Raw genomic sequence first — 15,693 nt, forward strand, 5'->3', positions numbered from 1 at the left:
GGTATGGTAAGTGTTGGGGAGGGATTTCGCTCTTTCGTTCATCTCTCTTTTTATTTCTCTTCACACTCTTAGTGTTTTTCTCCTTTTCTTCATCTTCTTTCCTCTCTTTTTCAACTAAGTCTTCCTCTATCTTTTCCTCACTTTTTTCTCCCTCATTTTCAACTATCACTTCTACTTCTTCCTCTCCAACTACTACCTCCTCATCATCTTCCACTATGACCTCTTCATTCACACCATTATTCACCTTCCTCCCACTTCTTGTAACAATGGCTTTGCAATGTTCCTTAGGATTGGTTTGGGTGTTGGCGGAAAAGGATGCTCCCGGTTGTTGCTCGGAAAATTGCTTTGCAAGTTGACCCACTTGATTTTCTAAATTCTTTATGGCCGCTTCATTGCTCCTTTGGTTAGCCATGGATGCTTGCATGAATTGGGTAAGAGTGTCTTCCAATTTTGAGCTCCCACCTTGAGATTGTTGACCTTGGACTTGAGGATTTGGGCTTTGATAAGGACTTTGATGTTGATAGTGTTGATTGTTGAATCTTGAGGGTTGAAATCCTTGGTTGTTTCTTTGGTACGGGTTATTGTGAGGTGGAGGTTGCCTTTGATAACCTTGATTTTGATTGTTGACATAATTCACTTCTTCACCCTCGGGAGGAGGACAAAACCCGGTAGGATGGTCACCTTGACAAAGTTCACAACTTGCTACGTGAGAAGTCATTTGCATCCCATGAATTTCCTTCATTTGTTGTGGAAGCTTCGACATTTGCTTAGTGAGTAACTCAACTTGTTGAGAAAGAATCTTGTTTTGAGCAAGGATAGCATCATTGGTGTTTAATTCGAGAACACCCGGCTTTCTTTGTGATGGACTCCTATCATGTTGAGTTTGGAGATCATTGAGTGCCATACGATCGATTATCATTATTGCATCCTCCGCGCTTTTTGACATTAGAGAGCCACCCGCGGTAGCATCCAAAAGTGTCTTGTGCACCGGTTGAAGTCCATTCCGGAAGATGTGGATTTGAGTGAGATCATCAAAACCATGACCCTTGCATTTTCTAAGCATGGATTTGAATCTTTCCCAAGCATCATTTAAGGACTCGTTGCTTCCTTGATTGAAAACCGCAATTGCCGTTTTGGCCTCCATGAATCGGGATTGAGGAAAATAGCGTTCTAAAAATTTTTCTTCCAATAGATTCCAATCCGTCATCACATTTGGTAATTGATCAAGATACCATTCTTTGGCTTTCCCAAGTAATGAGTGTGGAAATAGTCTCTTGAACAATGATTCTTCATTCGCCGCATCGACTCCCGTTGAACCCGCAATCTCATAAAATTTGGTGAGATGTGCGAAAGGATCCTCATGATCCATTCCGGTGAATGGATTTGCATAGACAAGTTGAAGGATTCCGGTTTTCATCTCCGTGTTTCCTCCACCTTGGGCATTACGTGCAAATTGAGCGGTACGCCTTGGACTATTGGCGGACATTTCGGTTGGAACAACACCCGCCATGTCTCCTTCAAAAGTGTCTACAACTACTTCTTCAATTTGATTGTTAGAAGAAGTAGATGCCTCTTCTCTTTGTCGCTTCTCTTGGGCCAATTTCCTTCTTCTTCGTGCTTTGCTATTGAGCTTTCGGAGTGTTCTTTCAATTTCGGGATCGAACTGAAATTGTTCTTCGGTAGCTTTTTCTCGCATGCACAAGAATCTACAAAACTAACAAACCAAGTGAAACGCAAGAGTAATATTAATAAAGTAACAAAACTTAAAACAATGAACTATTGCAATGCTTGCAATATCAAACGCCAATCCCCGGCAACGGCGCCAATTTGTTGAATAGTATATTCAAGGCAAATATTTTTAAATCGTATCCACAGAGATTGGGTGATATTACCGCCGTTCTATAGTTACTATCGCTTTAAGTTTAAGTTATAACAAAGTTGGTTTAAGTTGAGTTTCTATTTTTCTATTCAAAAGGTAAAACAAGTAATAAAATAAGATTTGTTCAAAGATAAAAGATTGACAAGATTGGTTTTGGTTTCACTATTCCTATCTTCTATGTGACTTTAACAACTAATGCATAACTTCAATAGCAATGAAAATGTTCTAGTATCCTCTCAACAATGTTTATGTCTAAACAAGGTTGTGAAAGTTAATATATTAATCTTTAGATGATCTCTCACTCTAACTATCAATATACTAATCTTGATTGTTTGATACAAATAGAAAAGTGGCAAATAAATCTATCTCTAGCATTCATTCACTACTTGATAAAATGTTGTAGACCAAGACTTGAAATATATTTCTCAATCATAAATCAAATCTAAATATGAAATTTAAAACAACAACATTCATCCATTTCAATACTAATGAAGTTCATACAAAAGTGTTAGAGGAAATACATAGTTAACAAGGATAGCTACTACCTCCAATCTTGTCAAAGTGGGATTTAGCTACTCATCACCATGGTTGACAACAAGAACAATGAAGAAGAAGCTATGAGCATCAATCTCTCACAAAGGTGCAAACTTTTCTCTCCAAAACCCTAATCTCAATGAGTGGTGTACAATAGAATAGAATGTTCTATTTCCCCTTTTTATCTCCCTAAATAACCCCTAATTCGTACTAACTTTTAATCTTTAAAAGATAAACCCTTTCTCATGACAAGTGGCAACCAAATAAAAGAACAAATTCTGCAGCGCACTGTTTGCGGGGCAAACAATGTTTGCGGGGCAAACAGGGAATCTTTTGCCACATCAGTTTCACTTCAAAATGGGACTTGTTCAGCCTCAATCAGTTGGCGGGGCAAAGGATGTTTGCGGGGCAAACAGGCTTCATCAGCACTTCTTTTGCTATTCCAAGTCTTCAAGTAATTCCTCTTTGCTTCCATGAGCTTCAAACCTAATTAAAGCACTACAAAACTAACAAACATGTGAAATAACAATTCAAATGAACTAAAACTTAACAAAATTGCAAAGTTATTAAATTGTACGAATAAAAGTGTGATTATTGAATGAAAAGTGGTTAAAGAGACCAAAAACAATATATGAAAATTAGTACTATTTGGTCCCTAACAACTCTCCCCAACTTACCATTTTGTTTGTCCCTAAACAAAAATTCACAAGAGTAGCAAGAGCAATGCACAAGAGAATAATGGCAAGGTAATCGAACACTCAAGTGGCTCAAAAGTATAAGTCTTCCCAAAGTACACTCACCACAATGCTAAAACAAAGCATGAGAAAGAATGATGGCAAGGTGCAAATCATTATCAAGAAATTCCAAAAGAGACATGTCAAAATTGAATCAACCTACACACACATCAAAGTAATGATGAATACAAGAAGGTTCACTTTCACTCATCCGGGCATTTAAAACAACAACAACTCAAATCATGCTTTCACCACAACAAGTTCAAAATTATGTGCAAAGTGAGAATCAAGAGGGCTTTTATAGGTTGTAATGTGGTTTGGGTTACAAAGAAAGGATTTTATTAAAGGGAAATTAAACAAAAATGCCTATCCTAAGGGAGCATTCCTATCAATTCATTTAACAAAAACACTTGCTTGAATCCCCTTTTCTTTCTTTTTCTCTTTTTTTTCTTTTTCTTTTTCTTTTTCTTTTTCAACAACACAAAACGGGAACGGTTTTTCTTTTTCTTGCCCCAAAATTTCAAAATGTGTTGTTTTGTTCTTTATTACCACAAAACTCACAAGTACCACTTTTCATTTGTTTCAATCAACTCTCCCCAACTTTAGGATTCAACCCGTAATAGATACAACAATGCTCCCTACATAGGCATAGGCACAAGGCAAAATTGCAACCATTGCGGTTGAAGGTTTTAATGAAAGAACAAAAAATTAGGATTCACATACAAAATATTTTCAATAATCACATGAATCCTAATAAGCTCAAAGGGGTTGACTAAGATTCACTCCTCACAAGGTTAATTGATCTAACTTTTTGGTCAAGTGGTTTTTCTCAAATTCAAACAATGCCTCTATCACTTTCACACTTTTCACAAACAAGAATTATGCATGGTTTAACATGATAAAAATGAGTTGAAATAAATTCCGGTATCCCGCATTTAGTGTACAATGGAAGGTTTCCTCACTTGGCTAAGTTCTAAATTTTGATTCAAAAATGACATGCGACTCGAGGAATTTATGCTAAGTAATTTGCACACACCATCAACTAACCATGTTAAGTCTAGAAAGCGATAAAGTGTACCTTAATTTTCCTTGATACTGATTCTCATCATTGCCACTCGAAGTGTTCACCAAATCAACTCTTGTCCGTGCCCAATGGTTCCTCAAAATTCCTTTTGGAAGTATTCATCCGGGATTTATCGTGTCCACAGAGATTGGTGAGAAGAACTGCCGTTCGACTATCTCGCGTTCTAAGTTTCATGATTGGGTGCGGAAAGTAAATGCGGGAAAAGTAAATAAAAGCAGATAAACAATCTCAATAGTCTAAGAGAAATAGTTATGGAGTTGTATTTCGTTCTACCCGTCGAATACTTAAATCTAAAGATCCATCGCTCGACACTCACAATACGCATCAACATCACCGGGCATCACTCGAGATGCCACATCGGTGTCCATGTCTGCAACACCGACGAAAGCTCAACCGTACTATTCACATCAGCGATTTCTCCACCGACACAAACAACACGGAGGCATTAGACTCGATACCCACTACGATTGTTAGTCCTGAATCCATGTCTGCAACCCAGAAACTAACAGTTATCATTCCTAATCAAGATCTATGGTGTCCATGTCTGCAACAACACAAATCCAGAGCATTTAAGCAAAAAGATCAAGAACAACAACAATGATGATTTGTAAAGCGAATATATAAACGATCCCAAGATCCACAAATATACATACAATAAGAGTAGAAACATACATACAACACCCACCATTGGAATGAAACAAAGGGAAGAGAGAAGATGAACCGGAAAGATCTCACCGGTACAATGAAATCGAGTCAGATCCATGATCAATCCACATGACGTCGCACCCAATGGTGTTTCCTAAGCCTCTAAACTACCAAAAAAGGATCAGAGCTCAACTTGTCAAGAAGAGGTGATAAAAAACCTAAAAAATCTGTTATTAACTATTTATACAAAACTGAGTTTCGCAGTGGGCGCGACGCGCCCTACTTCAGTGCGACGCGCCCTGTATAAATTTACCAAACCGCCCTAGCGCGCGACGCGCCCTAATCCGGCGCGACGCGCCCTAACTTCTGCCAGCTTATGTTCTTCAAACTCAAAGAGGGCGCGACGCGCCCTACAGCGCGCGAAGCGCCCTGCACCAGAACAACATAATTATTTCCTCTTTGCTCTCGCAGCCGTGTCTTCGACACTTTATTCCTCCAGGCTCCAAAAACGCAAGAATACCTACAAAAATACAACAAAACTATCAAACGGTATAAAAGTGTATGAAAATACATCTATTCACAAAGTATACGTATTTACACAAAAACAGGGAATTATTCAAACGGTATTAACAAAAAGCATTGATAAGTGCCACTATTTACATACACAAAATAACTACAATTTGGCACTTAACAACTCTCCCCAACTAGAATCTGTTTGTCCTCAAACAGGGCTAAACACTCAAATCGCAAAAGTAAAAATCCAAAGAATCAAGAATCAACAAAGTTTAGAAAAACGAAACAATTGTACGGTTCAAACAAAAACGTACGAACAAAGTAAACACTTACCACTATCCTACAACGACAACATGAAAATGAAACGATTCCTAAGTACAAAAATCATACAAAACATTCTAAACAAAAACAAGCTCAATCACGAATCACGTCTAGCAAAAACTCATCGGTAGATGAAAAACACAGAAAGGTGAGGACTTTGAACACTCATCCAACAATCTTGCAAACAATAGACAAAATTATGCGTTCATCTAAAAATAGTATTGAAAATGCAACGACACGAATCACAAGGGCTTTCAAGGTTGTAATGTGGCTCGGTTAACAAACAAGTGATAAGTCCTAAAGCTAATCGAAACAAAAACTTGCCTAAACCTAAGGGAGTAATTACTTCCACAAAGTTTCAAACAATACAATTTCAATCCAACTTTTCTCTTCATCACAAATTTCACACCAAACACAAAACTTATTAGCACACTCTTATTCAAAACTCTTTTTGTTCTTTTCTTTTTCAAGCTTTTCTCTTTTTTTTCCTTCTTTTTCTTTTCTTTCTTTCTCACTTTTTTTTTTCTTTTTCTTTTTCTTTTCTTAACCTCACATCAATCACAACATAAAGAGGCAAACACCTTCTCCCCAACTTGAATTCAACCATAACATAAAGTGAATACTCCCTACTTTCTAAGGCAAGGTAAAAATCCAACTAAACATCATAGTTAAGGTCAAGAAAACAATGATAATCAAAATCCATCAAAAAGGGTGAACTATGTCTCAAGTTCAAAAACAAAATGGACAATGACAAAAAGGCTCAAAGGGGGTACGAATGGTCACACACTCACAAGGTAAAATGACATTTGGCTTATGGTAGTTGTGCTCAAAATCAAACAAGTGCCTTGATCACTTTCGTGCATTCACAAAATCGATACAGACGAAAGATTAAACATAATAATATCCAGTTAAAACAAGAAATGTCGGTCACTCACATATATACACAATGGAAAGCCACCTCACATTTATGGTAAAAAGGGGAAACTAATTGTGATTCAAGTCATGAGCAAGTTATGCAAAAAGAATGAATAGTATGAAAATTGTACAAATGAAAAGTCTCCTAAACATGCTATGCTATAGAAAGCGATAAACGAGTACCTTGCAACGTACAAATTCGATCAATCATTACCGCACAACCGGCTTGTTGAATCAATCAAAATCGAAGAATTACCAAATGCGACTCCAAGTAATCGGGCCAAAATTTGAGTCTAAACACAAACAAAAGAATTAAAAATAAATCGATAAAATACTATACTATAAAGCCTTGGTGTAAGTGGGAAAAAGGCGAGCCGAGTGACCCGTTAAAAAGAGGTCACTGGCCAAAAGCAACCCAGCGCGCGACGCACCCATGAGCGCGCGACGCGCGCTACACCAGAAAAACCAGACCAGTCTAAAAAGACAGATTTTCCAGTGAGCCACCACTTAACACCTACACAACTCAATTACAGAAAAACAGAAAAATAAAACCGTTGGGGTGCCTCCCTACAAGCGCTCGTTTAACGTCGTTAGCTCGACGCCTTTATTGTTTCGCGAATGGTAAGAAACTTCCTCGCGGTACGCCAATGCTTTCGCCTCAAACGCAACCTAAAGAAAATGACCTGCCCAAACACTTAATCAAAACTATACGAAACTTAAAACATAAAACCATCGCAATGCGATTAATCTCAACCAATCCCCGGCAACGGCGCCATTTTGTTGAAGCGGTAGAGCGGCAAGCAACAAAAGATTTGGAAGTATTCATCCGGGATTTATCGTGTCCACAGAGATTGGTGAGAAGAACTGCCGTTCGACTATCTCGCGTTCTAAGTTTCATGATTGGGTGCGGAAAGTAAATGCGGGAAAAGTAAATAAAAGCAGATAAACAATCTCAATAGTCTAAGAGAAATAGTTATGGAGTTGTATTTCGTTCTACCCGTCGAATACTTAAATCTAAAGATCCATCGCTCGACACTCACAATACGCATCAACATCACCGGGCATCACTCGAGATGCCACATCGGTGTCCATGTCTGCAACACCGACGAAAGCTCAACCGTACTATTCACATCAGCGATTTCTCCACCGACACAAACAACACGGAGGCATTAGACTCGATACCCACTACGATTGTTAGTCCTGAATCCATGTCTGCAACCCAGAAACTAACAGTTATCATTCCTAATCAAGATCTATGGTGTCCATGTCTGCAACAACACAAATCCAGAGCATTTAAGCAAAAAGATCAAGAACAACAACAATGATGATTTGTAAAGCGAATATATAAACGATCCCAAGATCCACAAATATACATACAATAAGAGTAGAAACATACATACAACACCCACCATTGGAATGAAACAAAGGGAAGAGAGAAGATGAACCGGAAAGATCTCACCGGTACAATGAAATCGAGTCAGATCCATGATCAATCCACATGACGTCGCACCCAATGGTGTTTCCTAAGCCTCTAAACTACCAAAAAAGGATCAGAGCTCAACTTGTCAAGAAGAGGTGATAAAAAACCTAAAAAATCTGTTATTAACTATTTATACAAAACTGAGTTTCGCAGTGGGCGCGACGCGCCCTACTTCAGTGCGACGCGCCCTGTATAAATTTACCAAACCGCCCTAGCGCGCGACGCGCCCTAATCCGGCGCGACGCGCCCTAACTTCTGCCAGCTTATGTTCTTCAAACTCAAAGAGGGCGCGACGCGCCCTACAGCGCGCGAAGCGCCCTGCACCAGAACAACATAATTATTTCCTCTTTGCTCTCGCAGCCGTGTCTTCGACACTTTATTCCTCCAGGCTCCAAAAACGCAAGAATACCTACAAAAATACAACAAAACTATCAAACGGTATAAAAGTGTATGAAAATACATCTATTCACAAAGTATACGTATTTACACAAAAACGGGGAATTATTCAAACGGTATTAACAAAAAGCATTGATAAGTGCCACTATTTACATACACAAAATAACTACAATTTGGCACTTAACAACAGGTTCGATCCAATTTTTAAAACATTGATATACTAAACTCTAACACACACTCGTTACACTTATTATTAGTAATATTTAAATCAAACTAGCGTCTAAAAATAACATATACTTATCAATTGATCGCATTTTATATAAACTCAACTCTGATACACATCCATTATTATATATTTTATTATTATTATTATTATTATTATTATTATTATTATTATTATTATTATTATTATTATTATTTAGATCAAACTATCTCGTATCTTTATATGTTATTATAGATATTAAAAGATAAAAGATAAATTTAGGTTTTTTTTTGGACAACTTCTTTATTTATCATAAAAAAATTAGATAATATGTTTTTATCTAATCACAAAATTCTATTTAATTTTTATATATTTAATTAATTATAAAATAGTACTACTATTTATCGTTTTTAAAACATTTTACGCAGAAGGTAACTTTATCTGACCTTTTAATTTTATGTTTTCTTTTTCTTTATTATTATATACTCAAAAATTCACATTGACTTCTCTGAGAATCCCATACTCTATGACCAAAATCACACCTTTAAACATATGATACAAATCTAAACACAAATGCAATTCCCACCTCCCAACATGTTAGTATCAATTTTTTCCAAAAAATAAACAATAAAAAAGAAAGCATTAATGGATCTAGCCGTGAAAAGCGTGAGAAGTGTATTCAATAATGGCAAAATGCATGAGCCTCATCAGAACTTGTCGGCAACACAACACCCTTGCAACAACCATTAAAGACCTACGCACATATCAAATTCAACAATCTCCACCCCAATAGTATTTTTACTATATAAAATCGTATAATATCAAATTTGCTTTAAAAAATTGTATAAATCAAAGTCAAAAGCCTCTATATTAGGCTTTTTTTTTCCCTTCTTCTACAATTTGCAACACCAACTCAACACCTTAATATTAGTATATTACTGTTTCATAATTTTATAATCATCAATATTATCATCTCATTCAAGGAGAATTCTTGAACCCTATGCTATATATACATTAATATCAAAATAAAGAAACCCACTTGTTTATACAATTTTTCTCCTTCCAAAGTCTTGGAAAAGGTTCTCATTAATTCACACACCATCACCATTTCTCTCTATTTCCGTGTGTTGACTTTCTCATTCCTAACAACTTTCTATAAACAATTTTACACCTCCATCAATCACATTCATCAAATTTTTTTCCCTATTTTCCTCATTACAATCCACAAAACCACATTCAAAATTTCACAATCTTTTTATGGATGAAACTGAAATCGACCTCCCTTCCCATTTTCTCTGCCCCATTTCCCTCCAACTCATGAAAGATCCTGTCACTCTTTCAACAGGAATAACCTACGACAGAGACAACATAGAAAAATGGTTATTTTCATTCCAAAACAAAACATGTCCTGTCACAAAACAAACCTTATTACAAACCGATCTTAATAACCTTACTCCAAACCACACTCTTGGCCGTTTGATTCAATCTTGGTGCACTCTCAATGCTTCATCTGGTGTTGAACGCATTCCAACGCCAAAATCACCAGTTGATAGAACACAGATCCTTAAACTCCTCAATGAAGCAAAGAAATTTCCAGAAACACAACTTACCTGTCTCGTGAAGCTTCGTTCTATCGTCGTCGAAAGCGAACGGAACAAAAAATGCTTGGAATCTGCAGGTGCAGTAGAGTTCTTAGCTTCAACCATGAAGAACAATTCAAGTTCAAGTTCTCTGAGTGAAGCTGCTATTGAAGTTTTGTTTCATATAAACCCTTCTGAAGATCATATTAAGAATCTGATAAACAATGAGAGTATTCAATTTATTGAGTCATTGTTTCATGTGATGAAGCTTGGAAGCTGTCAATCTAGAGGCTATGCAACAATGCTATTGAAATCGGCTTTTGAAGTATGCGATCCGATTCAATTAATCGGCGTAAAAAAGGCGATATTCGAAGAGGTGATAAGAGTGCTAACTGATAAGATTTCACAACAGGCTACAAAAGCTGCATTGAAGTTACTTGTGGAGCTTTTACCATGGGGAAGAAACCGAATAAAAGCGGTCGAAGGCGGCGCGGTTTTAGTCCTTATCGAGCTTCTTTTCGATGCGTCCGAAAGGAGAGTTTGTGAGTTGATTTTAATAGGTTTGGATCAACTTTGTGGTTGTGCAGAAGGGCGTGCGGAGTTGTTGAATCATGGAGCAGGAATTGCTATTGTGTCAAAGAAGATTTTGAGGGTTTCTCATGTTGTGAGTGATAGAGGTGTTAGAATTTTGAGTTCTATCTGTAGGTATTCTGCAAATTCTAGAGTTTTGAATGAAATGTTGCAAGTTGGAGGTGTTTCAAAGCTGTGTTTGGTGCTTCAAGTTGATAGTAATTTTAAGACTAAAGAGAAGGCTAAGGAGATTCTCAAATTGCATTCTGGAGTTTGGAAGAATTCTACTTGTATTCCTGTTCCTTTGTTATCATCTTATCCATGATCATGATTTAATTTGGTCATAATTGATTCATTAAGTTTTTATTATTATTTGTATAAATGGACATGGTGAAATTGTTAAACTCATAGTTTTATGAAGAGAAATATTAGTTGCATCAATTTGTGAAATGCATCTTTATTGATCTTAAGAATTGTATTATTGACTTCAATTAAGCTTTGGGCTTGTTTTAGTTTACAATTTTCTTATTTCTTTTATGTGTGGAAATGTATAGTCAAGGATTGAGTTGTGAAGTATGTTATAAATTATTAATATGGTACATTTCTTTGCAAAGACTAAAATATTTTGATGCCTAGGGATAGGAGTGAATGTTGGCCAATTTGGATATGGTTTGGCCTAAACCAACACCTAGACTAAGTATAGACCCTTAGGTTGATTATAAGTTGATCCTGCTAGTAAACCAATTTTGCACTCCTTGTGTTTCAATTTCTTAGTCATGTCTTGAAAATCACAAGATTTAGGTGCCACAAACTCAACTTGTTAAAAGTGTCACAGTTGGTTGTTTCTTTGAGTTTCTTTGAGGATCAAGATATTGCATCTGATCCTAACTTGAAAACATAATGAGAGACACTTTTTGTGTCATCATGATCATTTGTATAATCAGAATCAGACCATTCAAGAAAGTTTTCTCCCTTACCTTTTCTATACAAAAATCTATATATAGTACCTTGCAGATGCCTAAGAATCCTTTTTGTTACGGCCATGTGCATGTCAGTTGGCCTCTCCAGGGAACAAGCAATTAATCATACAATGCAACGCATATAAACCTAGTTGCAAGTATATACATATGACATCCCACAACCTTGTACTCCTTAACATTAATCTCCATTTCAGTTTCATCTTTAATGACCTTAAATCGAAGCACAATTGGATTACAAACTTTATTGCGATTCTCCATGTTAAATCTCTGTAAAATATCTATGGAATACTTTTGTTGGTGAATGAAAATTTCACAACTATATAATACTACTTCAATACCAAGACATTACCTCATTCATCATAAATAACTCATTGCAAACATTTTATCCATTGACTGTTTAAAGTTAGCAAAATGTGCTCATAATTTTCTTTGAAGATGAGGTCGTCAACATATAGGCTCACAATTAGCATTTTCTAATCTCCTCCATGCTTTAGAAAGAGAGTTTTTTTATAAAGATATTTTTCAAATCCTTCTTGAAAAAAGAACGGGACACATTCTTGCTATATTAAACTTTCGGGGTTTGTTTAAGACCATAATGTGTCATTTTCAGACTATCTCGTCATTTAATTTTTTATAGAAGCATCTCAACAAAAGCTTTTTCACTAATCTCACCATGTAGAAAATCAATTTTGACATTAAACTAAAACACATTCTATCCCTTACTAACAGTTAATGACAACTTGTTTATGAGAGTACCCTACCTTGCCACATGTGAAAAAACTTTTTTTAGTCAACTCCATATTGTTGAGAATACCGTTCAGCCATTAGTCTTACCTTGTACTTTTCAATCTTTCCATTCACGTTTTACTTTGTCTTATGGATCTAATTGAATCCAATTTTTTTTGTTTCATGGGGAAACACTTCTAATTCTCGAGTGTTGTTACTTTCAATTGTGTTTATCTCTAGATCCATGGCCTTCCTATATACTTCTTTATTTCCAGCTTCCTCGTAAGTGATTGGATCCTCATTGGTATTGAACACATCCAAATTATATACAAGTCATTATCTTTAATTTCTTCTTCACTAATCAGAAGGATAACTAGGTTTTCTTATGACTCTCGGTGGCAACTCATTCTCTTATGTATTACGTAGTATCATTTAAGTGATAAGAAACTTGTTCAAGATTTTGTGAATCATTTTGAGTTATAGTCTAAGGTTTATGGCAAGGAGTTTCATGAGGATTTAGGGTCATTCACCTCATTATCAATCTCAATTATTTTTCATCATTTGTCGCATAAGCAATCAAAATTTTCCCTGATGATTTATTCCACTTCCTTGACTTTGATTCTTCAAATATTACATCTCTTATTACAATTATCTTCTGGGTAACATGGTCATACAATTTATAGAGCTTTGATTCATCACTCACAGATATCAATCAGATATATTTTGTGTTGTTTTCATCCAAATTCTTTCTACATGCATCAATGATATGCATAAGTGATATGCAACCAAATACTCTAAAGTGATGCACAAGGGGTTTCGCTCCACTCCATACCTCTTTAGGTGTGGCATCTTCAATTGTAAAGGTAGGACATTTGTTTAGCACATAAACTAGACACTTCATTGCTTCAGCCAAAACATTGGAACATTTATCCAAGTGAACATTTTCTTATATGTTCATCCCTTTAATATTCTTCCTTTCTAATACTCCATTTTGAAAAGGAGTGTATCTGTTGGCTAGGATTTTTTACAAGGACTAAAATCCAGCCAAAAAGGTTTTTTGAATTTGAAAAGGCTCTCTAAGACAAAATATTGGGGTCGAACCACACCTGGTCGACTGCCAAATAAAAGTATCAAATAGCCCTTTTGGTCCAGAAGAGCAAGGCCCAAAGATTGAGTAGAGGCTAAAAAAATTCAGACAAATGGCCTACGTCACACGAGTAGAGAGTTTTGGAGGGAAATAGCATATGAATGGAGAACATGGGGTTTCGTGAAAGGAAGTTAGAAGGAGGAACACGGAGTTCTTAATGGGTCGAAAACTTCCAAGAAGTAGTTATTTTCTGCATTATAAATAAAGAACTTTGTACATATTTTAGGGGGATCACAACTTACAAACGCCTACACGCTAAACACTCAAAGTACCCAAGCGACGATCGAAATGAGTCAAGCAAGGGCTATGTATGCGTGAATCACTTACCTTTTTTCCTGCAAATTTCAATACTGTGTCTTTTATGTTAAAGCTTTGTCATTTTCTTTACATGCTTATTGTTTAAACTTCACGTAATTGTTAACCACAAAAAACTCTAATTTCGACCCTGTGAGGGTTCGACGCCGTGTCGAACACTACTTTTCAAAACAAACACTCAAATTCTTGTAATAACTCTTTGAAAACAAAAGCCTTATTCTAAGATTCATTGGTTGATCTCGCTAGTAGCCTTTAAGAAGAGACCAACGCAGTTTACCAATTTCTAGGTAAACAGTATCAATAATCAATTTACATTTAATTCCATTAGAGCTGCAAAAATCACCAAAAATATTTGAAGTGAATTCACCTTCTCTTTCAGTTCTTATGCATTTGTTTTCACAATTGGATTCAACTAAGGCCTTAAATATTCAAATGCCTCAAAAGCACTTAACTTCTTATGCAAGGAATAGACTCAATTCTTCCTACTAAATTCATCAATAAATGTGATGAAATACTTGTTTCTACCCTTGGTCACTTACTTTACAGGACCACATATGTCATAGTGAATCAAATTTAGATTCATTTTGGCTCTCCAATTACTATTATTTGAATTGGCGTCTCAGTATTGCTTGCCAATTATGCAATCTAAATACACATCTATTGAATCTTCAAGCTTTGGTAATCCTCTTGCCAAGTCCTTAAATAATAGAGTATCTAGGTCTTTGAAGCTTAAATATACATACTTGCAATGTTATATTGAGTATGCTCTTCTTGTGTGACATTTATGCAAGTGGAACTGATGACTGTAGAAAATATCACAAACATTCTATTGGAAGACATTTGAGGACATTACGAGCTGTTTTTCCACATGAAACACTTTGCAAGTATCCCTTTGAAAATAACTATCATATTTATTTGTTGAAGTTGACTAATACCAAATAAATTGTTCCTCAAGCCTAGGAGACAGTACACCTCGATCACAATTTTTATAATTCCTCCAATGTGAAGTTTCAAATTTCCTTTTCCCATAAATAACACCTTTGAGTTATCACCTAATTTGAGAAGTTTGCTAAATTGATCATTAAAGTCAAACAACCAATATTTAATTCCAACCATATGATTGTTTCATCCTAAGTCAAGAAACCAAACCAATTATTGAACACCAATACCAACATTTTTTTGAGTCATGGGAAGTAATTCTTTGTCATCATCAAATTCAACATAGTTAACATTTACCATTCAATTGAATAACTCTTTATGATAGTATATCATCTTACAAACATAAACATGCCCATTTTTAACCATCTTGAGATCTTGATATACTCTATGACACTATAAATGTTACTCATGAACCAATATGCTACTTTGGAGTTCATCGATTGACAAGGTGGTCACATCATTTGATACCTAAATTGAACATGCAACATTGTCCAATCTTGTTGTCGTAGACCTAAGAATCTTCTCAACCATCAAGATTTGATCCAATTTATCATTTTTGGACTTTCATATGATTCACAATTGCAAGAGTTATAGAAAAGTACTCACCCACCGACATATTATCCTTCATAGCAAGAACTTTAAATCCATGTCTTAAAGAGTGCAATTGAGCTTGTTTAACTTTCGCTAAGCTTTAATACTTATTTTTCATGGAGTCCTATATATCCTTGATTGT

The 15,693-nt window shown here is 35.9% G+C and overlaps 1 protein-coding gene across 1 annotated transcript; it reads left to right on the forward strand.

Moving 5' to 3' along the window:
• Positions 1-9,759: 9,759 nt before the first annotated feature.
• Positions 9,760-11,281, forward strand: LOC131647867 (E3 ubiquitin-protein ligase PUB23-like). The gene has a single exon (XM_058917687.1). It carries the CDS (start codon positions 9,961-9,963, stop codon positions 11,176-11,178), a length of 1,218 nt encoding a protein of 405 aa, XP_058773670.1. The 5' UTR covers positions 9,760-9,960; the 3' UTR covers positions 11,179-11,281.
• The last annotated feature ends 4,412 nt before the right edge of the window (positions 11,282-15,693 follow it).

This window comes from Vicia villosa, linkage group LG2, assembly GCF_029867415.1.
Source record: "Vicia villosa cultivar HV-30 ecotype Madison, WI linkage group LG2, Vvil1.0, whole genome shotgun sequence".
NCBI lineage: Eukaryota > Viridiplantae > Streptophyta > Magnoliopsida > Fabales > Fabaceae > Vicia > Vicia villosa.

Bases quoted from the DNA above. Each gene is read 5' to 3' on its own strand.
- LOC131647867 (XM_058917687.1), top strand. From the start codon at position 9,961: ATGGATGAAACTGAAATCGACCTCCCTTCCCATTTTCTCTGCCCCATT.